This window comes from Lepidochelys kempii, chromosome 16 (assembly GCF_965140265.1).
Source record: "Lepidochelys kempii isolate rLepKem1 chromosome 16, rLepKem1.hap2, whole genome shotgun sequence".
Lineage (NCBI taxonomy): Eukaryota > Metazoa > Chordata > Testudines > Cheloniidae > Lepidochelys > Lepidochelys kempii.
The window spans coordinates 8,830,530-8,858,025 of record NC_133271.1 but is presented as its reverse complement, the minus strand read 5'-3'; the positions used below and the strand labels follow the sequence as shown (position 1 = coordinate 8,858,025).

At 50.6% G+C, this 27,496-nt stretch overlaps 1 protein-coding gene across 1 annotated transcript in view; it reads right to left on the bottom strand.

Moving 5' to 3' along the window:
- Nucleotides 1-27,496, bottom strand: part of NPDC1 (neural proliferation, differentiation and control 1) — a 124,756-nt gene that overhangs the window by 27,538 nt on the left and 69,722 nt on the right. Inside the window, exon 2 of the mRNA XM_073314302.1 lies at nucleotides 21,483-21,626. Coding sequence (XP_073170403.1) covers nucleotides 21,483-21,626 — 144 coding nt within the window. The remainder of the gene's footprint in view (nucleotides 1-21,482; nucleotides 21,627-27,496) is intronic.

Genomic DNA, 27,496 nt, shown 5'->3' with positions numbered 1-27,496 from the left:
GGCTGGTATCATGTCTCTAACACAGGCTGGTGCTTGGTGTTTTCAAACAATGATATCAAACAGCCACTTTTAACACGCTGAATTGTGCAATAGGGCCCGTCTTGGGAAAACCTCCCTGACCCCACTTGGTAGCTACTGCATGCTCAGAGAGCAGCCCCTAATCATAGGGCTGGAAGAGACCTTGGGAAGTCATCTCAAGGAGGAAGCTAGTTAAACAGAAATTAAAAGGTACAGTCCCAAAAGTGAAATGCCTGCAAGCTGCATGGAAACTTTTAAAAAACACCAGAAGAGGCTCAAATTCAATGTATACCCCCCCCAACTAAAAAAACTACAGTAAGAGGAGCAAAAAAGTGCCGCTGTGCTGAAACAAAGTAAAAGAAGTGGTTAGAGGCAAAAGGGCATCCTTTAAAACCTGGGCGTTAAGCTGTACTGAGGAACAGAAAGGGGCATAACCTCTGGCGAGGCAAGTAGGAAAGTATCATTAGAAAGGCCAAAAACTAATTTGAAGAGCAACTAGCCAAAGACTCAAAAAGTAACAGCAACATTTCTTTAAGTGCACCAGAAGCAGGAAGCTGCCAAACAACCAGGGGGGCACTGGACAGTCAAGATGCTAAAGGAGCCCTCAGGAATGATAAGGTCATTGCAGAAAAACTAAACGAATGCTTTGCATCCATCTTCACTGCACAGAATATGAGGGAGAGTCCCACACCTGAGCCATTCTTTTTAGGTGACAAATTTGAGGAACTGTGCCAGACTGAGGTGTCATTAGAGGAGATTCTGGAACAAATTGATAAATTAAACAGTAATAAGTCCCCAGGACCTGATGGGATTCACCTAAGAGTTCTGAAGGAACTGACATATGAAACTGCAGAACTACTAACTGTGATATGTAACCAATCATTTAAATCAGCTTCTGCACCAGATGACTGGAGGACAGCTAATGTGATGCCAATTTCTGGTTGAAACTACAGTAAAGAACAGAATTATCAGACACATAGATTAACCTGATTTGTTGGTGAAGAGTCAACATGGCCTTTGTAAAGGGAAATCATGCCTCACCAATCTATTGGAGTTCTTTGAGAGAGTCAACAAACAGTGGACAAGGGTGATCCAGTGGATATAGTGTACTTAAACTTTCAGAAAGCCTTTGACAAGGTCCCACATCAAAGGCTCTTAAGCAAAGGAAGCTGTCATGGGATAAGAGGGAAGGTCCTCTCATGGATCGGTAACTGGTTAAAAAATAGGAAACAAAAGATAGGAATAAATGGTCAGTTTTCAGAATGGAGAGAGGTAAATAGTGGTGTCCCCCAGGGGTCTGTACTAGGACCAGCGCTGGTGAACATATTCATAAATGAACAGATAAAAGGGGTGAGGTGACAAAGTTTGCAGACGATACAAAATTACTCCAGATAGTTACGTCCAAAGCAGATTGCAAAGAGGTACAAAGGGATCTCACAAAACTGGGTGACTAGGCAACAAATAGCAGATGAAAGTCAATGTTGAAAAATGCAAAGAAATGCACATTGGAAAACATAATCCCAACTATATGTACAAAATGATGGGATCTAAATTATCTGTTACCACTCAAGAAAGAGATCTTGGAGTCATTGTGGATAGTTCTCTGAAACCATCCACTCAGTGTGCAGCGGCAGCCAAAAAAGCAAACAGAATGTTTGGAATGATTAGGGAAGGGATAGAGAATAAGACAGAAAATATCATATTGCCTCTATATAAATCCATAGTACGCCAACCTCTTGAATATTGCGTGCAGATCTGGTCACCCCATCTCAAAAAGATCTATAGGAATTGGAAAAGGTACAAAGAAGGGCAACACAAATGATTGAGGGTGTGGAACAGCTTCCATATGAAGAGTGATGAAAAAGACAGGGACTTCTCAGCTTGGAAAAGAGACAACGAAGGGGGGACAGGACAGAGGTCTATAAAGTCTTGACGGGTGAAGAGAAAGTGAATAAGGACGTGTTATTTACTCTTGCACATAACACAAGAACTAGGGTTCACCCAATGAAATTAATAGGCAGCAGGTTTAAAACAAACAAAAGGAAGTATTTCTTCACACAACGTACAGTCAACCTATGGAATTCTTTGCCGGGGATGCTATGAAGTCCAAAACTATAACAGGGTTCAAAAAAGAACTAGATAAGTTCATGGGGGATAGGTCCATCAACGGCTATTAAGCAGGATGAGCAGGGATGCAACACCCTGCTCTGAAGTGTCCCTAGCCTCAGTTTGCCTAAAGCTGGGAGTGGACGACAGCGAATGCATCACTGTTGTGTTCATTCCCTCTGAAGCACCTGGCCACTGTCAGAAGACAGGATGCTGGACTAGATGGACCATTGGCCTGACCCGGTATGGCTGTTCTTATTTGGCCCAGCCCCCTGCAGTAAGGCAGGACCAAGTCTCCCCTCACTGGTGGTCACTAGTGACTGGAGTTTTCCAAGCTCTTAATAAAACAGCCGTGCAGTGGGGGACAATGGTTGCTTTCAGTTAACAGCTGCACAAATATCAGAACAGTTTGAACCCATGCAGTCTGGACCACGCTTGGGGTATAGCAAGAGTTACTCTACATACATCTCATTCTTTTCACGGGGACACCGGACACAGCTTGACCAGACCGACAATGCTATGACCAGAGGTACTCTACTAAATCTCACGTTTTCTTCAGGGCAGCAAGCACTGCTGGCATATCGCTGCGCGTTCCCGCAGGGGGCTCAGACTTTCAATCACACATCAGAAGCCCCCACCGAGTCATTGTTCTTTTTCTTTTCCATGGACTAGCCTGGATTGATGGAAGAACCCAGTGTAAACTTTTCTCTGCTCATGGAGTTAGCTTTGTAATCTTTTGTTATTTTTTAAATGTTGCAGTGACACCTCGGCCCCCTTTGTGCTAGGTGCTGTATAGACATACAACAAAAAGACGGTCTCCTGCCCTAAAGACCTGACAGATGTTTGGAACTGGTGGCTGGTACCGCACTTGGCAAATTATTTTAATCCAAGGTGACGGCTGCATCCATTGGTTTAGGAAAGAACACACACCAGGGCCAGCTCTACAGGTTTTGCCACCCCCAGCTATGAAAAAAAACTGCCGCCGTGGACAGCGAAAGGAACAAGCTGCCGCCAATTTGGTGCCACGGCCAGCGGAACAGAGAAGCAGTCGCCGAATCGCCACCGTGGCTGCAGGAACCGCTGCCCCTTTCTACCCGCCGCCCCTTTCTACCCGCCGCCCCAAGCGCCTGCTTGGAATGCTGGGGCCCGGAGCTGGCCCTGCTGCGCACACCCACACGTCCAGTACCCCTAGAGAGGAGCCCTCTTACCTTTGTGGTGCTGGAATCCAGGCTGCACGTGCTGCACTGGAGTACCGACGCTCACCGTCACCAGTACGCACAAGCACTCGGGGAGGAAAACTTGACTTAGTTTCATCTTGAGCAGAATCTTTATTTTATTTTTCTTTTAATTTAATTTTATTTTTTTTAAATCAGCAGCCCTCTGAGCAGGAGGGTTCTAAGGCAGCAGAGAGGAGGCACCAGCAGCCCCTCTGCAGTGCAGGCAGTTGTGTTATTCTCTGAGCTCTTGGCTCTGTGCAGGTGCGTGGGCTGGAAGGGGGAACACTTGCTCATTCGCACACTCTGCCACCAGGAGCAGCAGCCAATCGCAGGAGCCAGGGAGAGAGAGAAGTGACAGCTGGGAGTCTAAGCTCAGTGTCACAGGAGCAGCACCTAGGGGAAGTTTAACCCTTCGTAACCCTCACCCCGCTTCTAATTCCGGAGGCTGAAGACTGGGGCTAACGGGGCATATTGGCGATCAGCAGATTCTTGCTCTCAGGAACTGACTTGGCCAGGCACTCTGCTCAGGTTATGGAGCCTTGTCTCATTCCCTGGTGGAACGAGCTAGCGAAGGGCTATTGCTGTGTTGCATCCAGAGGACAGGGCTCTCACAGTTCCCACGGGGAAAGACGGATCTCTACACTTTCTAAAGGATCCAGTCTACCTTACAGCTGGACTAGGACTGCCAGGGCCACTGTCCCCAGCGCAGGGCTAGGGAGAGCAACTAGAGACAGGGAAAGGCTGGGATTCCCAAAAGGGCCCCAAAGGGAGCTTTGGTGCCCAAATCCCATAAACGTTCCATGGGATTTGGAGGCCGAACCCTGTAACGCGCCCCTGTAACGCACCCACTTGTCTGAGCAGGCAGTGCAGGCTGTAGCTAGAAGAGGACAGCTCAGCACAGGTGCGTTCTCCTGGCAGGTTGTATCATCCAGATACAGCGCAGACACAACCAGCCCACATGCAGCACCAGGGAGAGTATGGCAACAGGGCACTGCATCCATGCCCCCCTCCCCCATCCCGACACAGCGCCGCATCCATACACACACCCCACAGACACTGTGCTGCGCCTACCCGCCCCCAGCAATGCATCCTCCCCACCCCCATCCGCTGTATCCACAGACCCCCATGCAGCCCCAGGGAGCATACGCCAACATGCTGCTGCATCTTATCCCCCCCCCACGCCGACCCGGACCTGCATTCCCCCCGCCACCCTCCCCCCACCCCAGCACTGCATCCACCCCACCCCGCACCAACACGGCCCTGCAGCCCCCCACGCAGCACCAGGGAACGTACACGCTGACACGGCTCCACATCCTCAACCGCGGCTGACATCACTAACGCGGAGACTGAAGGGCGGGATTCACTTGTTATTTAAACAGCTGCGGGGAGCTCCCACCCCATGGGCAGCGCAGCCCAACCCAGACCCACTCACTGCTGTTTGCTAACCCACAGACACAAAGCAGGGTTGCTATGGTGACGGAGATGAACAGGCTGCGTCTCTACTGAAAAACGTACTCCAAAGACCCTGTCAAAACAAGCCGGGGACGTTGAAACCAGAGCACAGGGCACGAGCCGCCCCGCTGCCTCCCCCGAGCCGCCTTAGCCCATGATCTGGGGCCCCACTGGAGGGAGCAGGGAGATTATTAAGGTTCACCAACCCTGCAGTAAGAGATTCATAGATATTAGGGACCGAATGGCTAGGCAGCAGTTCTGCGGAAAAGGACCTAGGGGTGACAGTGGACGAGAAGCTGGATATGAGTCAGCAGTGTGCCCTTGTTGCCAAGAAGGCCAATGGCATTTTGGGATGTATAAGTAGGGGCATAGCGAGCAGATCGAGGGACGTGATCGTTCCCCTCTATTCAACATTGGTGAGGCCTCATCTGGAGTACTGTGTCCAGTTTTGGGCCCCACACTTCAAGAAGGATGTGGATAAATTGGAGAGAGTCCAGCGAAGGGCAACAAAAATGATTAGGGGACTGGAACACATGACTTATGAGGAGAGGCTGAGGGAGCTGGGATTGTTTAGCCTGCAGAAGAGAAGAATGAGGGGGGATTTGATAGCTGCTTTCAACTACCTGAAAGGGGGTTCCAAAGAGGATGGCTCTAGACTGTTCTCAATGGTAGCAGATGACAGAACGAGGAGTAATGGTCTCAAGTTGCAGTGGGGGAGGTTTAGATTGGATATTAGGAAAAACTTTTTCACTAAGAGGGTGGTGAAACACTGGAATGCGTTACCTAGGGAGGTGGTAGAATCTCCTTCCTTAGAGGTTTTTAAGGTCAGGCTTGACAAAGCCCTGGCTGGGATGATTTAACTGGGAATTGGTCCTGCTTTGAGCAGGGGGTTGGACTAGATGACCTTCTGGGGTCCCTTCCAACCCTGATATTCTATGATTCTATGATTAAGATCAGAAGGGACCATTATGATCATCTAGTCTGACCTCCTGCTAAGGCTCGTGGCATGGCCAAGAGACTCATGGCATGGCCGCAGCTGGCCCAGGTCAACTGACTCCAGTTCATGGGGTTCGGGCTGCGTGGCTAAAATCTGCAGCGTGGGCGTTCTGGCTCAGGCCGGAGCCTGGGCTCTGAGACCCTTCTCCCTGCCAGGTTCTCAAAGCCCAGACTCCAACCCAGGCCAACTGCCTACACTGCATTTGTTAGCCCAGAACCTGAGCCCCAATGACCGGGGCTCCGAGACTCATTCCTGTGGGGTTTTTATTGCAGCATAAACATGCCCGCGGTGTCCACTCACGCTCCGGCCTCTCTACTAATCAGTGCCTTTTCCCCACTCAAAGGGAAGTTCATACCGGCTCCGCACTAGGGGATACAGAGAGACTATTGCGATTGCAGCCGAGCACACGGGGACGCAGGTTGTGTTTTATTTAGGTGCTGACACACTCTGTTTATGAGGTAATCATCACACTCTGGGTTAAATAAGATGAGCCCCAAACATTACGTGGTCTGGGATACGGCTATTCCTGGGTCGACAGGGAGAAAAGCTAAAGTGCTTGGAAATACATCTGGAGAACATTATGGTTAGGGCACAGCCAGTTTGCTTAGTGGCAAATCCCACTTCAGATGTGAAAAATTCCTAGTTCAAATCCCACATGAGGCTGCTCTGGAAAAGTATGAGATGGTCCTATGGTTAAAGGGACCCAGAAGTCTTGGGCTTCCAACTCTGTCACCATGGGCAAGCCGCTCAAACCTTCCCAAGCCTCGGTTTCTATGGATGTAAAAGAGAGACGGATACCTCAGTCTGTTGCAACCAACACTTGCTGAAGTGAACTAAGATGCTTGGCTAAAAGATGCTGCATAAAATCCAAAGCTAAAGGCAGGACTCCATCCTTCAATTGAGGGCTGGAGAATTACACTGCTGAAGCCAAGATAAAAAAAACAAAACACTTGAAAGGCTAAGAAGAGAGGTGCCTCAAAAGATAATTGCCATGGAGACCTTTTTCATGTTCCATGGAGGTTTCAGAGTGGTAGGCGTGTTAGTCTGTATCAGCAAACACAACGAGGAGTCCTTGAGGCACCTTAGAGACTAACAAATTAGCAGTACAAAAAGTAATTTCCCCTCTGTTGATATTCACCCCTGCTTGTCAACTGTTGGGAATAGGCCACTTCCACCTTGATGGAATTGACCTGGTTAGCACTGACCCCTACTTGATAAGGCAACTCCCATCTTTTCCTGTGCTATATATACACATATACACTGCCTAATGTATTTTCCACTCCATGCATCTAATGAAGTGGGTTTTAGCCCATGAAAGCTTATGCCCAAATAAATTTGTTAGTCTCTAAGGTGCCACAAGGACTCCTCATTGTTTCAATTAGAGAAAGTTTCCACTGCACTGTGCCCAGAATTGCAATTCCGGTGCCTGCCTCAGGTGCTTGGGTTGTTGTAACTCGAAAAAACAAGCCTATAGGACAAGAGCATTCCATCCCCACAGAGAATCCTCTGCTGCGGCAGGTGATGACTGCTTGGGGCTGGTGGAAGAAGGCCATGCACCATCCTGAACGCATGCAAACTAGGCACGTCTTAGTGCAGAGATGCAAATGTCGCCATGCAGCACCACGTCAGGATTGGTGGATAGCCACAAAGGTGACATGTCTGTTCCAAGGAAAGGCTACTAAGGGGAACACCCTAAGGTACTAACATGACCCCCATCACCACAGTCTGGGCACCTCACAATCAAATGTATTTCTCCTGCCCACATCCTTATGAGGTAGAACAGTGCTATTATCCCCATTTACAGATGGGAAACTGAGGCATGGCAAGCTAAGTGATTTGCTCAGAGTCACAAAGGAAACCTGCAGCAGAGAAGGGACTATCGGCTGCCAATAAATGCAAGTTCTTTCTAGTCAAGTATCAGCATCCTGAATTACGCAGGGCGGACGTGCTGCGTATAAAGATGTACTTTATGATTATTGCCCTTCCCTGTATGGCCATGACGAACTCCTGCCCTATGCCAGGTCTTGGCATCTTGTGGATGAGTCAGAACAAACAAGGTTGTCGGGGAGGGGAGAGACGCATCGCGGGAGACAGTCAACAGATGCTCGTTCTCCCCTTGGCTGGTGGCAGTTAAAGGACCCATGGAACTTTTCCAAATCATGGTCACTGGGTGTCTCGCTTCTCCCACCCACAGAGTGCAGTGGGGCAGTACAACCCTGGTCCTTCTGGCCCCACTTTACATACAGCAGCCTCACCCGCGGAGACAGACTGATCAGAAAGGGGACTTGCCACACAGATTCATCTCCTTGGCTGACTGACTTTACATTTGGGAGAGAAATCCGAACTCAGATCTAACCTGTGTACTTTAAGGCAGGCTGTGGATTCTACTGAGCGATCCCGAGAGCTGGCTTGAAACAGACCCCACTTTACTGCATCAGAGCTATTCAGCTTAACCCAGTCTTGACTGAAGTCCGAACATGGGAAACCAGCATTTTGGGGTGTCACAGGATTGCACTATCACAGAGAGCCGTGCTCCTTACAGTGTACGCTTTGGGGCAGGCGATGTCCTTTGTCCTGTGCTTGCCCAGCACATCGCCTGGGGAGGGGGATGGCCCTGGTCCATGACTTGGGCTCCTAAGGACTGCCACAAGCGTAGTCACGGTAATTTGTACGGTTGATCTGAACGTACAGGGAACGAGATCTTACGAGAAATGCTACGCTGCCAGGAGTAGCGCAGTTCTTTTAAAAAGATGCGGCAAAAAACATGCAAAGTTTGTTCCCTGGCAAAGTAACCTCAACTAGCTTTGTTTCCTAGATGCAGAGCTGCAACCTGCAGGATTCCCTTGCAAAGACAAGTTGCCTCTGGTATCCAACCACATGAAGAGATTAAAAGCCATGCCAGAATCAGATGACTGGAACTGGAGCCCAGAGCAGACATGGATCCGATCACACCTGACACACTGAACTCCTTCAGCCACTAAGGAGAGGATCCCTGTGGCCTAGGGAAAAGCAGAGACCGGAGTAAATGGAGCCTTCACGTTCTCCAGGTGTACCATGCTTGCGGATGATACTAAACTGGGAGGAGTGGTAGATACGCTGGAGGGGAGGGATAGGATACAGAAGGACCTAGACCAATTGGAAGATTGGGCCAAAAGGAATCTGATGAGGTTCAATAGGGATAAGTGCAGGGTCCTGCACTTAGGACGGAAGAATCCAATGCACCGCTACAGACTAGGGACCGAATGGCTAGGCAGCAGTTCTGCGGAAAAGGACCTAGGGGTGACAGTGGACGAGAAGCTGGATATGAGTCAGCAGTGTGCCCTTGTTGCCAAGAAGGCCAATGGCATTTTGGGATGTATAAGTAGGGGCATAGCGAGCAGATCGAGGGACGTGATCGTTCCCCTCTATTCAACATTGGTGAGGCCTCATCTGGAGTACTGTGTCCAGTTTTGGGCCCCACACTTCAAGAAGGATGTGGATAAATTGGAGAGAGTCCAGCGAAGGGCAACAAAAATGATTAGGGGACTGGAACACATGACTTATGAGGAGAGGCTGAGGGAGCTGGGATTGTTTAGCCTGCAGAAGAGAAGAATGAGGGGGGATTTGATAGCTGCTTTCAACTACCTGAAAGGGGGTTCCAAAGAGGATGGCTCTAGACTGTTCTCAATGGTAGCAGATGACAGAACGAGGAGTAATGGTCTCAAGTTGCAGTGGGGGAGGTTTAGATTGGATATTAGGAAAAACTTTTTCACTAAGAGGGTGGTGAAACACTGGAATGCGTTACCTAGGGAGGTGGTAGAATCTCCTTCCTTAGAGGTTTTTAAGGTCAGGCTTGACAAAGCCCTGGCTGGGATGATTTAACTGGGAATTGGTCCTGCTTTGAGCAGGGGGTTGGACTAGATGACCTTCTGGGGTCCCTTCCAACCCTGATATTCTATGATTCTATGCTAACGGGGGCAGGGGGAGGGGAAACACAGCTAATAATCAGGGCAGCAGAACATGCCACGACTGCCTTCCAGTCTCCATGGCTGTTCCATGTCAGAGAGGTTTGTCTGTATGAGAGAAATGATGCTCAGCAATGTTCCCTCTAATTTTTTTCATCCATGTGCAGAATGAATTTTGTTATGTGCAGTACCAATATCGAGGTAATATGCAGACATGCGCCATCACCTCCATACTTTCACGGCAGCCCTTATCCCACAAAGAGCTCACAGCATCCTACGGCTAGTACCCAGCTGGGTCTTAGGGAAGGTCTGTCTTCAGGTGACGGCTGCGGTACCCCTATCTGTTCATTCCTACAGCGTCCCTCCACAAGGATCAGTACATGCTTTGCAAACTATACATAGAAATGCATCACTGAAATGCAGCCACCTCTGGGAAGGAAGGTCAGTAGCCAGTGAAGCCAATAGCACAGAGAGCACTATGCAGTAGTTTGGAAAGAGAAAGGGAATTTTGGATAGGAAGAATCTTTTCCTCTTATGCAAAATGCTTGAGATATTTAATGTTCAGACAGGGCTTCATCTGTAAAGGTCTCATCTGAATGTAAAATGTAATACTGCAATTTAGAAATCAAAGTAAATGTTTCTTTTTAAATCAGGACACTAAGGCTCAAAATAATTTTTAAAAACACTCAAATCCCCCTTACTACCATCCTCTTGTATTAACAATACAAAGCACTTCAAAAGTCCTATAGGCTATTCAGCCTTCATGTTGTTTATATTTTTACATTGGATCAGCTTGGATAATTAAAGGAGCAGTCAAGTTCACCTTCAGATTCTCACACACACAATGTTCCATGTCTGGGTTATTACAGTGAAACACACTTAGATCACACCCCAACCACATGTCCCCCTGCCCACATACAGCTTTGCAAACACTGCTAGGGGAGGTTTGAATCCCCAGCAGGGAACTGTCGTCATTGGAAATCCAACAAAAACAGTCACAAACACATTCCCATTAGTCCTAGTTTTGGTAATTTCCTTTCAAAACACAAATCTAAAAGCCAACAATATTTAGTAATTTTCATTTATAAATCTCAAAGTGTTTTACAGAGCAAGATCAATATCATTATTCCCATCCAGAAAATGGGGAAACTGAGGCACAGTGTGGGGTGAGGTGACTTCTGAAAGCCACACAGAAACTCAAGGGCAGAGCTGGGGAAAGACCCAAAGTCTCTTGACTCCCAAGGCTCTCCCAGCCCCACGGCTGGGGCCGGGGAGAGCCATCTCTCCCCCCTGTAGCCCTGCATGTCCCAAGCTCCCATCATTGCCTCCACCTCACCCCACCGCCTCCACCCACTCTACACATCCTTCACACTCACCTGTGTGTGCACCTGTGTGGCCGTGCAGGTGCACACCTTAGAGGGAGCACAGATGCTCAGGCCAGGCCATCTTGTTAATTCTTCCCACCCCAGAAAGCGAGAACCCTGCAAGACGCCCATCACCACGTGCACTCAGAAGCACGTACCGCACCCTGTCAGTTATACCAAGGAAAAGCACCTGAGATTCAACGTTTCAAGGTGCGGGGGGAGTAAAAATAAATAAAACATGGCAGCTACCACACACGCAAAAAGGCATTTCAGGGTTTTCAGAGACATGCCCCCGCGCTCCTGTTCAAACTCCAGCTCTTCGAGGAATGGGAACCCACCAACACAACACACCCGGGGACAAACTCAATGGTGATGCAGCTCTTCATCTTTGCTGGGCCTGCCTGCTCCATTGCTATGGGGGGGAAGGTTGTTGGAGTATGATGCTGTGCAGACAGTGGGTAGGGGGTTAAGGGTGCCAACATCCCTTTGCATTGCTAGGAGGCCGATGAGCGAAGGAGCCAGAGAGCTGTTACCCCAGTGCAGACCCACTTGCCACAGAGACCACCACTTTCCCGGCTTGTCTCAGGGCAGTTCTAAACCTGCCCGTTAATGGGTCCCGAGAAGGCTATCAAGGCCTGGTGGGGAGCTGGTGCTGCAGCATGAACCACCCCTCCCCCCAGCACCCTCTTCTCCTTTGAAACCCCGATACAAACTCGCTTCTTTCCCAGAATCCCCTTTTTCAACTTAAGGAGCACGTTTCAAAGCTCCATGTGGGCTTTCGGATCATCTCCTAAAGGCTCCCGCGACTATGTCCTGGGCCTGTTGCCTCCCCTACATTGCGGGTTGGGCTAGAATCCAGCACGTGGCACAGCAAACTCGCACACCGTCTCCTGCACGCTGCGCCCCAGCTCTCATCCCCTCCCACAACCACCCCTGGGGCAGCTCTGCCGCCAAACGACAAAGCGTCTGGGGAGAACTCAGCCCTTTCCCAAGGCCCGCAGAGCCTTCTGCGCACCAGGAAGCAGGACTGGGAAAAGGAGACAGCTTATGCGACCCACATGCTTTGGGGTTGGTGGTTATCCAGCAAAACCTGAGCCATCTTAGCGCACTAGGCCGTTAAATCCGTGTCTACAAGAGACAATCTACTGGGTGGTACAAAGAACAGAATTCTCGCTTGATGCATTTCCCCCACAGTCAGGAATACTAACCCCAAAGGGAAAAAAAAACTCTTCACTCCAGAATATTTCCCATGGGATAGGCGAGGGCTAAAAGGCTGGAAAATTTCCTCCTGACCCAAGCAAAGGAATAACCTCTGGCCCGAACCATGAAGATTACCGATTCCGCATTGCTCTTTCGGCTGGTCTGTGACAATCATTCTTCAAACAAGCATCTCAGTGCCTCCCTAACCTTGGTCCCCCCTTCCTCCCCCTGCAGCACAGCACAGAGCAGCACATGTTAATTACATGGAGCAGAAGAAAAACCTTAGGTTTGTAATTTGTTGCTGTTTAATTCCATTGAGCATTGCCTATTGCTCTTCTAACAAGCAAGGACAGACAGCTCGGCTGCCTTAGACCACAAGCCATTTCCTATGCGGAGATGGCCCCGTCTCTGCACACGGCAGTCCAGGCGTGAGACCGAATGCCAGCAGAGCAGAGGAGGCAAAAGCCTTTTGCAATCGATTAAACCCACAGCAATGAGGAGGATTCCAGACAACAGCAGCCGCTTAATTCCTTCATGCCCGTCACAGATCACGGCAGCTACTGGTTTGCCACGAAGGGCTCTGAAATATTTTTGCAAGGGCTTGGAGGAGGCCTTGTTGCACTGGCCCTCTCTCACAGGACTTTCCCCAGGTGCAGCTGGGTGGTGTGTTCTTAGGCTGAGAGTAGCCAGGCAGCATCCAGCCCCTGGCGCTGCATAGACGAGGGGCTAGAGAGATGCACCAAAAGCCCTTTGGAGTGGGAGCGCTGGGTATGGATCGCAAACAATGGGCTGTGATGAGTGGCAGCTTTTCACTTACACATGGGCTGCTGCTTACACCTTTCTTCCCGTCCCGTCATAAAGCGGAAGGAGAATCCCAGTTTCCCTGCCACCAGCACGACAGCCTGCGGTATTTACCTCCCCCAGCAGGGGGCAGCCCAGGAGGAGGTGAAGTCTGGATGCTCACCCATCGCCCCACTTCTTATGTTCAGTCTCCCTCAATGGGCAGGACTCCAGCTCTCACAGGGCTGCCCTGCACCCTCGCCCTCACCCTTAGGTGGGAGCAGCGTGCCGGGGATTCTGGCAGGCCGTGGAGGCTTGGAACATTAAATGCCCTTGACCCATCAGACACTGGTGTTTTCCCCTGGTTCCCTCTGTTCCCAACAGCCAGTGATCTGAGTGCAGCTAGAATTGCCATCAAAACCACCAGAGCCCAGGGCAGCTTTGCAGTGGCAGCCACGTGTCCCAGGAGGCAATTTCAAGTGGTGGTGGTGGTGGGAAAATGCCTGAGATGCCGAATGATGTCGCCCAGGGCCCGGAACCTCGTTTCCGGCAGGTACGCCTGGGCCTGGATCAAGTCCAGCACTGCCCCTATAAACTCCATCCGCTGAACAGGGGACAGAGTGGACTTCCCCACGTTCAGGCCCAACGTTGCCATGATGAATTCAGCTTGCGCCTCCACTATAGCCCTGGAGCGGCCCTCGATCAGCCAGTCGTCTAGGTATGGGAACGGACGCCTGCTTGGGAACACGCCACGCACTTGGTAAATACTCCGGCGCTGCTGACAGACCAAATGGGAGGACTGTGAACTGGCAGTGGTTGCTGCTTACCACAGACCCGAAGTATTTTCTGTGGGACGGAGTTATTGCTATGTGGAAGTATAGGGCGGCATACCAGTCCCCGGGATCCAATGAGGAGATGATGGAGGCCAACGAGACCATGCGAAACTTCAGTTTCTTCATGAACTTGTGTTCGTACAGGTCTAGGATGGGCCTTAGCCCGCCTTTGGCTTTCGGTATTAGGAAATACCGGGAATAAAAGCCCCTACACCCCTGTAGTCCTGAGGAACTTCTTCTACTGCTCCTATTGGGAGAAGCGACTGCATCTCCTGTATGAGGAGTTGCCTGTGAGAGGGGTCCCTGAAGGAGGACAGGAAAGGGGGGTGGAAGGGCAGGAGGGCCAAGAATTGGAGTGAATATCCCTTTTCTACCATGTGGAGCATCCAACGGTCCAATGTAATGTGGGCCCACACAGGGTAGAAAGGGGATAGACAGGATGAAAAGGTAAGATGGGGAGGATCCTATCTGAGCTGGTGCGTCACCCCCAAGCTCACCTTCCAAAGGCCTGCTTCTGGCCTGAGGAAGGTTTAGACTGGCCAGAGCCCTGGCTGGAGGAAGGATGAGGTCTCTTTCTCAAGTTCCTGTTCCTCCTACGTGATCCTTCCTGTCTGCCCTGAGGCTGATAATTCCTAAGAGAGGGAGAGGCTGCCATTATTTCGTGGGAGGTAGAGGGATCAGCAGATCATGCAGATCAGCACAGCGCAAGTGAACCAGGCTCTAACGTTCACAGAAGTGATGGCAACTCAGCACCAAGCTCCAATACTGCTGAGCAGGGTGGTGCTATAAAGCTCTAGGGTCAGTCCTTGGATAGCAAGAGTATCAATCGCAGGAGCAGTCAGTGTATCCGGGAAACATACAAACGCTGCTCACGCACCTGCACATAGGTACAACAGTAGCTTACACATATTATTAGTCTTCTGTCTTCAGCTTTTATTGGCATACCTGCTCTTGAATATCCTATCTGCATCCACTGAATGCCATTCTTCTCCTGGCGGCTGGCCATCTGTACAGATGCAGCCACGGTAGAATGCCATGTCTTTGCTGGGTTTAAAGAAGTTAGAATGGAGAACTGTCCCACACAGACCAGTAGTTACGACAGCCTATTCCCAGCCCTTCTGTACACAGGGTTCCAGTTATAGTCGTTGCAATTCCTCGGGCCAGCCTTTTCCCCAGAGCGTGGGGTGCAGCCCCCCCCCCGGAGGTGTAGAATGCATGTGCATTAAGATGTGCAGGCCTTTAAAGACCATTTTGGGGCACGAGAGGGTTCATTTTCCTGGTAGTGGGGATGGGACTGAGCTTTCAGAAGCTTGGGAAACTATATCATCTACACCATTTGGGGCTCGTTCACCTGCACATCTACCAATGTGATATATGCCACTGTGTGCCAGCAATGCCCCTCTGCCATGTACATTGGCCAAACTGGACAGTCTCTATGCAAAAGAATAAATGAACACAAATCAGACATCAGGAATTATAACATTCAAAAACCAGTGGGAGAACACTTCAATCTCCCTGGACACTCAATAACAGACTTAAAAGTGGCAATTCTTCAACAAAAAAATTTCAAAACAGACTTCAACGAGAAACTGCAAAACTGGAATTAATTTGCAAACTGGACACCATCAAATTAGGCCTGAATAAAGTCTGGGAGTGGCTGGGTCACTACAAAAGGTAATTTTCTCTCTGTTGATACTCACGCCTTCTTGTCAACTGTTGGGAATAGGCTAGACATCCTCCCTGTTTGAATTGGCCTCGTTAGCACTGACCCCCGACTTGGTAAGGCAACTCCCATCTTTTCATGTGCTGTAATATATATACCTGCTTACTGTATTTTTCACTCCATGCACCTGATGAAGTCAGTTTTAGCCCATGAAAGCTTACGCCCAAATAAATTTGTTAGTCTCTAAGGTGCCAAAAGGACTCCTTGTTGTTTTTCCTGCTTCACGGGAATCCATTTATGCATTACTCTAATTGGCCACTAAGGGGTCACTGCGTCAACATTACAACCCAGCCTTTGGTGTGTTCTCTGGTTGTTACTAGGCCCATTGCAGACCCACAGTCTGTACAAAAGGGGCTGTTCAGACACAAGAGCGAAAGCACGAGTCAGACGGGGGGTCTTTGCACTGTGGCTCATCTCAACAGCCAGGCTTTTACACTTAGCACTAACTGAGCCGGCCCTGCTCACGTGGAGGAGCTCAGTCGGGCTCGTGCTCGGACTGTGGGGACGAACGCTGGGAAAGTCCCAGGCACAAGCTGCTCACTCACATCTCCTTTCACACCTGTGGGAGGTTTCTTTAGCAGTGACAGCTAGTAGGTTCCTTTCTTCTGCACCGAAGGAGACTCCCATAAGACAACTTTAAAGAGCAGAGCTGAATGCTCCAGCTCTGACCAGGGCCATCTCAAAACAAGGCCTTCTCTAACCCATCCACCTCCGCAGGGCTCACTCAACAGTCCTGCCCTCAGGGCCTCTTCTCCTCCCCCACCTCCTGATACAGCTGCTGCAAAATTGAACCCTTCCAGAAACAATTTATTCTGGTCTAAAGACACACAGCGTTCCCAAGAGCGTCTCCAACTTGAATCGACCTGGGGAGAAAAATCAAAAATCTCCCGGCCTGAAAAGCTTTCCTGGTTTTGCTAGCCAGCTTTCGGGCATGGGGTTCCAATCAAAACATCAAGCCTGACAGAGTGTGTGCAAGGAGAGATTTACCTTCACTGACCAGCTGTAAACCCAACTCGCCTGGTTCTGACCCCAGGAACACCTGTGCTGCCCCATTGGCTACGAAAGCATCGGCCATACCTAGCTTGGTTGATTCTCACTGTAAGCAAGCCTGGCCTGCAGATATCCCAGGCATTCAGGGGCAGGTCACTACCCCATGTCATGGTAGGCAACGCAGAGCTTAGGGGAATCCATCCAGAGCACACCTAGACTAGCACATTCAGTTACCAGCTGCCAAGACTGCCAGCGTCCATTGGACAACACACCCCGACACCTTTCCAATGGATAATTCTGCAGCACATGGAGAATTAAGAATAGTGGGGCCACAGAAACTAAACTGGATTTGTTACCTGATTCCACCGCAGCCCAGGGTGCGAAGCACTTGTATTAGTCAACGCCCTATTTTACCCAACTCAAACCTCCAACCTATAAGTAAGGGAGGCCGTAGATCCCCTCCCCCTTCAGCAAACAGCAATGCACACTGGCTGGTCACACTTCCATCCACTCCTCTTCCCGACACCGTTAATCTCCCTCACACCAGATCTTTGCTTGAGGGCTTGGCGACACATCACCACCCGCTCTCCATCAAGCTCATTTGCTATTACCCTCCATTGCTCACCTTCCCGCAGTTCCTTCTCTGCAGGCTCGTCTGTGCCCCAAGCCCACCAGGGCCCGCCATCTAATTACAGAACTGACGTCAATGCTCCTCTCTGGGCCCATGACACTGACAGTAAACACAGGCTGGCTGCACTGCATTAATGGGCCCTGGAGGCGTTAGATAAGAGCCCAATAACAATTAGCCAGGATAACATACCGGGCTGTTTTTAAGCGGCACAGACAGGATGCTGGGCAAAGATGAAGAGCTCAGGGTCCTCGGTCGTCAGGATGCGATGCCATCACTCGGCTTCCCAGAAGGGTCAACAATCAGCGTGCAAAATGAATCATAGAGGGATGAGAGAGCAAAGCAGGGAGACGGGTCCGAGAACCTTGGGAGACAACCACTGCCAGAGCTGGGGAACGGCACTGGCCTGTGGGTGAGAACATTCAAGGAGGCAGAAAATGGAGATGGATGACAGTATGAACCAGTGACTATGCCATGGTCAGGGGTGCTAGAACAAGGTGGGCCAGGGGGCCATGGCCCCATCACTTTTTATCGTCTGTAAAGGCGAGCGACGGGGGAGGAGGCGGAGAGGAGCAAGTGGAGGGCAAGGTCTTGGCAGGAAGAGGTGGCACAGGGTGGGGCCTTGGGGAGGAGGGACGGGGCAGGAGCAGGGACTCAGGGGGAGGAGTATTGGGGGCGGGGCTATGGTTTGGGCACCAGTGCCCCCCCATTTTTATGCAGCTTCGGCCACTCCTGGCCCTGGTGTGCCTACCTACATTGCTCAGGACTGTGAAAAATGTCATGCCCTGTGCGAGGTAGTACGCCCAGCCAAGCCCCCACTGTAGACGTGGGTAGGCTGGCGGAAGAATTCTTCTTGAGAGGTGGATTTAGTACAGTGGCGGAGAAACCCCTTCCGTTGCTGTAGCAATCGTCTACACTCGAGAGATTAAAATCGGGAGGCTTTAGGGCGTAGAAGTGCAGTGTCTGCAGAGGCCAAGTAGCCACAGCTCGAAATGGTCCAAAGGAAACCACTCCAGAAGCCTCCTCTTGGGGAAGTGTTAAGGCAAAAGAACAGGCACCAGGTGACGCCTCCAGAAATCGATTTTTAAAAGATCATGTCAGCTGTCGCTAAGCTTTTAAAACCAATCAAATACAAAATGGAACGAGGCAGCGGTCCAACGCCCATCCCATAACAACCAGACTGAGCCCTGTAAGGGACAGGCCCCCTTTCCACACAGGAAACCCGCCTAAGGATCACGCAGGCTGAGAGCTTGTGCAGAGCAACTGGGCAAGAGTAAAGCAAATGTACCTCTTGCAACTTTGCTGATGGCTGCAGGGATCGGCGAAGCAGCCTCAGTCAGGGGAGGGGGCGAAAATACCCCACTCCCAATATTCCCTGCCCAAACCTTAAGCTCTGGCAGCACAGATATCACCACGAAGAGCAGCTTGGTGTGCGTACAACAGCTACAAGGCAACACCTGCCTGCCACTGAAGCCAAGGAGGGCCTCATGCACAACACATAAGTGACAGATGATAAAGGAACCCTACAAAGGAGAACACCCCTCCGGCACCGTTCTTACTGTCATCAATAGGAGTTCGCACCACCCGTCTCATACCCACCACCTGGTACAGGAAATTGTGCCTTCAGGGTTCTAAAGCAGCGGTACTGAGTTCTCCCAGCTGGCTGGGTATGTTGTTCAAACCTGGGGGTGGGACGGGGGGGGTGTTGAGCTCAGGGCTCAACCACTGTGATCATCTAGTGTGACCTTCTGCTTAACACAGGCCAGAGAACTGCCCCTAAATCATTCCTAGCGCAGATCTGTTAGAAAAAACATCCAATTTTGATTTAAAAATTCCCAGTTATGGAGCATCCACCATGACCCTTGGTGAACTGTTTCCATGGTTAATTACCCCCACTGTTAAAAAATTATGCCTTATTTCCAGTCTGAATTTGTTTAGATTAATTTTTTGTCTAGATTCCAGCCATTGGATTGTGTTGTTAGATGGAAGAGCTCACTATTAAATATTTGTTCCCCAGATAGGTACTCATCGATGGTGATCAAGTCACCCTTGAATCTTCTCTTTGTTAAAGTAAATAGGAATAGACTCAAGGAGCTCAATCTATCAGGCAGGTTTTCCAATCCTTTAATCATTCTCATCGCTCTTCTCTGACCCCTCTCCAATTTATCAGCATCCTTCTTTGATTGTGAACACAGAGGTGAACACAGGATTCCAGCAACAGCCGCACCAGTGCCAGATACAGAGATAAAGTAACCTCTCAGCTCCGACTCAAAATCCCCCTTTTAATGCACCCAAGAATGGCATTAATCCTTCTGGCCACAGTGTCGCCCTAGGAACTCATGTTCAGCTGATTATCCACTATGGCCCCCAGAAGAATTGGCCTATGAGAGAAAGGTCCTTACCTTCTCTCCTGCTGCTCTGTGTGGTGACCTCTGGGGCTCCTTGGAGACCCTTCAAGTTCTAGTCATTGGCCACAGGGAAGAGGATTCCTAGGGGCATAATGTCATTCCTGTTTCACAGCTGGGGAGCCATGCAGAGGGTAAGTGAGTGGCCCACGGTCACACAATGAGCCAGTGGCAAAGTCAAGCATCAGACACCCAGTCTCTTGCTCCAACCCCTAAACCAGAATCATGCCCCTCTTCACATGAGCAGACCTTCCTAGCTCCCTTAGATACCTCCTGAAGAGGGCACCCCCTAACCTGCCCAGGCCTTAGATACTCCCTAACCTCCTCCAGGCTCATTAGCAGTTTAAACAGTGTGCGTTTGGCACAAGGTTTATGCTCTTACAGGAGCAAAGCAAGATGGTTCACTGACACACAGCAACCTCGCTGCCCACGAAGTTTGCCAGGGCACATCACCAGCATCTCAGTCCTCCTGATAGCCCACTAGCCGCAGGCATTTTAGACCTCTTAGCTCCACAAGGATCTGGAAAGCAGGCTGCTTGCAGTGACCCAAGGGAAACGCTTACGGTATGGCTACACTGCGGTTGGGGGGTGATTGCAGACACGGCCACGCTAGCTGGAGCCTTGCTACTTTGCGCACAGTGCAGGGACGCTCCGGCCACACAGGCTGTACAAACCCGCTGGGAACCCTGGGTTGTTACTGCTCCAGTGCCTGAGCTCGCCAGATCAGCGCTCGCTCGGTTTGCCTCCATGACCTGCGATCACCCCCCTGACTGCAGTGTGGACGTACCCACAGTCTGACTCCATCCCCCAACCCCCCATGAGCCAGGTGGCAGAACGCCCAGGGGGACAGAGCAGAGAGTGACCGACTAAAGTCTCATTACAAACAGAAGATGAAAAGGAAAGATCCACCATCTGTTAGTAAGTGTCAGACCAATGGCACCGTGACGCTCTGCTGGGGTCAAACGAAGGGACATCAATAGCATGCACAAGCCTCGTGGACTTAAGTTATATTTATGCAAACGTCCCCCTGGAGACGTGATCCGAGAGGTGCAGTTTGGCAACTAGTGAGTGTAATGCGCCAGCTCCCAAAACACTATTCTTCTCCAACAGCTCGGAAATGCCTTGGCTTATAGCTGCTTGCCGGGAATTCAACACTCAACCAGTTTCTATTCATCTGCAGAGGAAGATACCAGCGCTAACAGTGTGGCTCTATGGTTATATACACGCCACATCACCTGAAAGCTCCTGACAAAATGCAACATAGTCAACAGCTCTAGCAAGAGTGACCAGGCTCTGTGATGCTGAGGACTAATTTCCACTGTCACTAATACATTCCCATTACTGATGCGTCTGGTTATGATTGGCAGACTACCTCCATTCACAGCTACCGCGCCCAGATCAAGGACAAACAGGGCCTTGCCATTTACTGGACATCTCCTGTTCTCTCTCGGCATCCAGCGAAGCGCTGAGCTAGGTTTCCGCGCTAAGTAACGTAATGCAGCAAAACAGGTGGCGATTCAGAGCTGAGTTGCACAGCCCCCGACGTTTCAGAGGGGTTATCTGCACTTTGTAATGGAGAGCAGAATTTAGCCAGCTGTCTACCATGTGTTGGAGCACTCATGCAGCAGGGGAGAGATCCTACTTCACTGCCAATGCCTGCAGGGTACGTCCCCTCTGCAATACACTTTAATTTACAGTTCAGCCCATAAAGATCCCTGCTTTCAAGAATTTGGAGAACTTTACAGTCAGGGGCGAGAGTGGAGTACAGACTAAGGAGTTTACATAGAGTCGGCAGGAAGGCCCATTGCCATGCGCACACACATACCAGTGGAGGACCACTTCCTCTGGACGCATCTTCCATGTTCATCTTCCACAAACTGCGGGAGGCAGGGGCCACAGGCATGGGAACCAGGGGGGCAGAACTCCCTTCTTTGCAGCGTGCAGTCCAAGCTCCGTGGACAGGACTCCTCTAGGAAAAGGAAAAGAAAAAGAGAAGAGATCCAAGTGAGTTTCACAAGGTGCTCCGTGGATGGGGATCCTAGCTACGGCCAGACTGTAAGTATCTGCCTGTGCAAAACACATCCGAGTCATTGGGGCAGAATAGCTAGCCACAAGTTCAGCCTGAGCTACAACAGAGGTGGGGAGGGAGAGCAGCTTGGCTGGTGCTGCCAAGCCCTAACCCACCCAGGCTGGCCGGAGTGGAACAATGTTCTGGCATAACCCAGAGAGGAACAGCATTAAGGCTTTTACTCAGCCAAAATGGACCAGTGGAACATCTGGCAGTTTTGTGAGTAAGACACAGGACAGGGATCAGGAGATCCGGGTTCTGCAAGACCTGTGGTCAGGGCCAGGTCACCAAGGCCTCTCCATGCCTCATTTTCCCCATGGGCACTATGGGGATAATGACAGAGAAGTTGTGAGACTAAGCTCAGAGGCTACACTGATGTGTGCTATAGAAGAGCACACACAATAGGACGGGGCGGGCAAACTTTCTGGCCTGAAGGCTGCATCGGGTTTCCAAAATTGTACAGAGGGCCGGTTAGAGCAGGCTGAGCCTTCCCAGACAGCCAGGCGTGGCCCGGCCCCCGCCTCCTATCCGACCCCCCGTGCTTCTCGCCTCCTGATGGATCCCCAGGACTCCTGCCCCATCCAACCCCCCGCTGCTTTCTGTCCCGACTGCCCCCCGCCGCCCCATCCAACTCCTCCCCTCCTTCCTGACTGCCCCCCTGCTCCCATTCAACCCCCCTGTTCCCCACCCTCTGACCGCCCCGACCACTATCCACACTCCTGCCCCCTGACCACCTTCCCTGAACTCCCCTGCCCTCTATCCCAGCCCCCCCGCTCCCTGCCCCATTACCGCGCGGCCTGGAGCAGCGGTGGCTGGCGGCTCTACAGTGAGCCGCCCAGAGCACAAGGACAGGCAGCCGCGGCTCCGCAGCCCCGCCGCCCAGAGCATTGTGCAGATGGCACAGTGAGCTACCCTCCCAGGCCAGGAGCTCAGGGGCCAGGCAGGAGGGTCCCATGGGCCGGATGTGGCCCGCGGGCCGTAGTTTGCCCACCTCTGCAATAGGGACTCTATCCTATTCTGCAGCTCTGCATTTCAGCCAGACTAGCATTCACCCATAAGCCTGGCATTGCTTACAGAGGCCAGCTGAACGTCTACAAAGTGACTTGGTGAACGGCTAACTTACATTGCGAGTTTCCGTAGCTGAGCTCCGGACCCGTCTCGAGCAGAGCTTTCTGCTGTAGCTTACCACTTACTAGCCGCCGTAGCAAAGAGCTTAGTCGATCTGTGCAGCCTTATGATCCGCTCAGGGCAGTTTAATGGCGAACAAGACGACTAGCCTAGGGCACCTCGCCCCCCGCTTCTCACCCTGAGCTCTGGCACAGTTCACCCCAGGTGCAGACAGACTCACCAAGGCCACCAGACCAGCTGTTCCTTGTAAATTACATCATGACTTAACCTGAGTGAAAATTAACCACTTTTTTCATTAAACCTTATAAAATAAAAACTCCCTTATAAAATAAAAGGTGGCCACTTTTTTCTGAGTGAAAGTTAACCACTTGAACCAGCCCAGAGATCGCAGTAAAAGCCTCCTGCCTGGATGGTTTTTCCTCCCTAACCTAACAATGCTGAAGTCCTCTGAGTTAATGCAACTTCCCTGCCCGGCTCAGGCCATATGTGACGTCAGACTTTAACAGTGTGGCACACTGGTTTGCCCCATCACTGAGATCTCTGTAACCGCGCCAGAAAGCCCGCTCTGAAGGAGTCTCCTCAGGGAAACTGCCCCCACCTATTTTACCTTCTCACAACAGCCAGCACCTCAGCTAAGTCTCTCTCCTGGGTGAGGTGAGACACATGTAGCGGCCAGGGTCGGGGAATAGACTGTTGGTTTTGTGGCTCCTGGATACACCCAGTACCATCCTGGGGAATTAAAGCAGGCAACCAGCAGGGGGAGCTCTCACCATCCCAGCCCAGAAGGGTAGCAGAGCGCTGCTTACCCAAGCCATCATGAGGAGGGAGCGGAGTTCCTCCTCCCCTGCTCCCACCTTCCCTGGAGCACCTCCGTTTCCCTCTTGAGCCCGTATAAGCTGCCCGCCTGCCGGCACACCAGGGAGCTCCTGCCAGCTACCCCACCCTGAGCCTGGCAGTGCCCCCTGCTTACATCCAGCAGGGCATCCACACAGCAAGGGCAGGAGTGCGGGATTCAGCGGATGGTGACAGGATCACTACACACTACAGTCCTCAGGCTGGTGACAAGCGAGGGTCACACGTGCTGCAGATGTCGTTAAAGATCAATTTTAAGCCAACGTAGGGGCTGCGTGCCTAGGTAATTAATAACGCCCCGTGTTATTGGCCTAAGATAAAGTTGCAAGACTCGCATGGCAGCAGACTGTGGCTTGGGCTTAAATAAAAGCCACGCACAATGTATATTCCTCTGTCAGCTGGAGCAATGTCTGCTTTTATTGAGCATCATAAAAAAAACCAGACCCAACACTAATCATCACTAATCAGTGACTAATCATCAACTGGCCCTACACATTCCCGGCTGCTGATCAAACAACCAAAGAGCTCAGAAATCACAGTGCTGCTACAGCTAAGAGCTAGCCAGCACCACCAAGGTCGACTCGGGCCTGCTTTCCTGGCACGGGGCTGGGGTGGGCCTTCGGGCTCAAAGTCACAGCAAGGGTATTTTTATTGCCATTGCTTCTGCAATGAGCATCAAGGAAAAGCAGCATCCCCAAAAAGTGAATTAAAAAAAAAGAAAAGAGAAACTGGCCTTTTTGTGCCATGACACACAGCTACCCTCTCAGCCAATCAGCATCAAGGACTGATGAAATGTAAGTGCTCCCTATTGTGTCAGCTAATCAGAACGTTTCTCCTGGCCTTCCAGTCTTACAAGCAGGTTTCACAATGACATGGATAATGAGAAGATGCATTAAGGAAAGAAGGGGAAAAATTTTGAAAAAACAGGAAAAAAAAAAAAAGAAAGAAAGAGGATTTAAATTGTCCAGCTTCAGCCATAAGCCCACCACTGACTGCTAAGGAGAGGGTGAAATTTGACCCGTGGGCAGGTTAGTCTATAAAATCACCCATTATGAGGGTTTCTGCCTCTTCCTCTGAAGCACCTGACCCCTGCCGGAGACAGGACAGTAGGTTAGATGGCCAGGGGGTCTGATCCAGTCTGGCCGTTCCTATTCTCCTAAGTGGAGCAGTTCAACATTTTTGGATGGAACAGTTTTCCCACTGGAAAATGTTGTTTTGAAATGGAAACATTTCATGAGAACATCTTGATTTCAACAAAACTGTACAAATTTCAGGACAACGTGCATCGAAATGGAATCGTTCATTGTGACCTTATTTCACTTGGACTATTAATTTTTTTTTAAGTTTATAATGTAATTGTATTCTATTAATATATATATTTACCATTCTATATAGATTTAATATAGTGTACTAGATTAGAATGCCTTGACATTAATGAAACAAAACATTCCAATAAGGATGTTTCAGAAACCAAATATTCCGGAATTTCCATTTCAGAGTCAATTTGCAAAGTTTGAATTTTCATCCCAGTTCGGGACAAAAGGGAATTCTGAAGTGTCTGAGCCCCCATGGGATGGAAATGCCATTTGCTGACCAGCTCCGCTCAGAGGGGCCCACCCGCCTGAACTGGAACCAAAAGCACAGGGGTGAACCCCATGGACAGTGTGAAGTGAGGAGCAGGGCTGCCGTAGAGACGCTCCCGCCACCAACCTGCTTTTGGATGCCAGGGCTGGGCACACAGATCAACAGTCCTGCATTGTGCAGTCACCACCACCCGGGTGTGGCGTTCTAGCACCAGACCTGAACAGCGGACTCAGGTTGTTTTTATTTCCTATAAACTCAGGCTGCTGCACTGCTTCCTCTCGGACCTCCTGAAGAGCCAGTTCTCCCTGCCCCACGGTCACCGACTGATTTCCCATGTAATTTATGGGTGGGACGAAGACAGGCCATTCTTCCAGGCTGTGCTTTCCCTGCTCCCCTGTGGGGACTAGCGCAGGAGACTGACACCCGGAGACACGCCTCCTGGGTGGGGTGGGCGAGGCACCTTGAACAAAGCGCACACAGCAGGGACCCTGCCCCATTAGCAGCAGAGCTGCTCCGGGTGAGCAGGCTGCTGCAACAGGGGGAAATGGAAAGGGAGTGCTTGGGGGCTGCTCAGTGGCACACGGGCATGGAAGGATAAGGCCTTTTCCTGTAGCCATATTGTAAGGTCTGAGGCCTTTGTCTGTGGCCATATTAGGACAGCAGCAGCCATGAGCTAAGAAGCAGAAGGTCACATCCTCAGGTTCCCTCTAAATTACATTAAATCAATGTCCTATCGGGCTGTTAAGGAGGCTCACTCCTGACAGCACCAGATAACCATATTAAGAGCTGTTTCTTTAAAGAAAACTTGGTTTGCTGGCGTTCTGTCTGGCAAGAAATCACTTATCAACAGTTGTGACTGTAAAATCTCTCCTTCTATTGTTTTGTCTTCAGGATCCCCATTTCTCTATCGTTTATCTGTCTGGTCCCTGTCTGGTTCTTTGATTGTTTCTGTTTGTTGCTTAACTAATTTTGTTAGGTGTAAATCAGTTAAGATGGTGGGATATGATTGGTTAAAAAAATGGTTTCACAATATGTTAGGATTGGTTAGAAAATTATTTAGTGATTTAGTAAAATGGCTGGTTAAGGCACAGCTAAGCAGGACTCACGTTCCACTACATAAACTGGGGTCCAAAAGGAAGTTCTTGAGAACCAACTCCAGGACACAGCCCCAAGATCAGAACTCCCAGACCTCAACACCCCACCATCCACACTGTGCAGAAGCTGGAGTCCCCCAGAATACCTGATCCTGACTGGTCATCAAGAAAAATTCATCTGCCTTATTGGGAGTGGTGAGCATTGTATGCTTAGCGTGTGCATTCTGTTTTGGTGACTGTTAATAAATAGAGGTTAAGTAGGATATTACTGTGTAAGGCTCTTTTCACTGGTAAAAGACCCTCCAAACCTGCAGAGTGTAAGGTTACACCCTGAGCCCACAGAAGGGTAAGAGTGGGTGCCTAAATTAACAGGGTTATGCCTGAAGCCTAGGAACAGCGTAAGGATGGGTGCCCTAGAGTGTACGGTTACGCTTGAGCCCTAGGAATGGGGTAAGGGTGGGTGTCCCTAGAGTGTGCGAGTAATATAAAATTTTGTGCAGGTAACAGGCTCCCCTCTCATGCTCACAGAGTCAATGGCTAGCACTGCAGTCCTCCAGCCCATGGCACATGACAAAGGCTCCCAGAGCGATGGATGGGTCCCAGCATCACTAAGGGAAGCAGGGTGGAGGGATGTGGGTGATGATGCAGCCAGTTCGTGGCTGGGGATAGGGGAGGACATGTCCCCGGATTGTCCAAGCTGGGGGAATCAGACTGCCCTGGCTGCTCAGCTGCTGCACAGTGCCTGTCCCTGCTCTCTGGGCTCTCTGTACCAGCTGGGCACCGTGGCGTGTCCCTTAGTCACAAACAACACAAAGTCAACAGAACAAAGGCTGTGAACAAACAGCAGCTGCTGTCCCAGGGGCGCTTTCCCATCAGAGGTCTGGTTTCAGTTTCTAGCCAGCAGAGGAGGGAGGTAGAGAAAACCCTCTTCACACACTCCCTCCCCACCAGTGCCCTTGGTGCCAGGCAAGGACAGCCTGGGCCGAGGCCTCTCTGGGGATTGAATTCACTTTATACCAGGTGCCACTCACTCACCTTCCCATCCTGTGCCCCTGCCCCGTGACCGGGATGGAGCCTCCGCTAGGGTTGACTCCAGGTTCCTGGCCTGTGAGG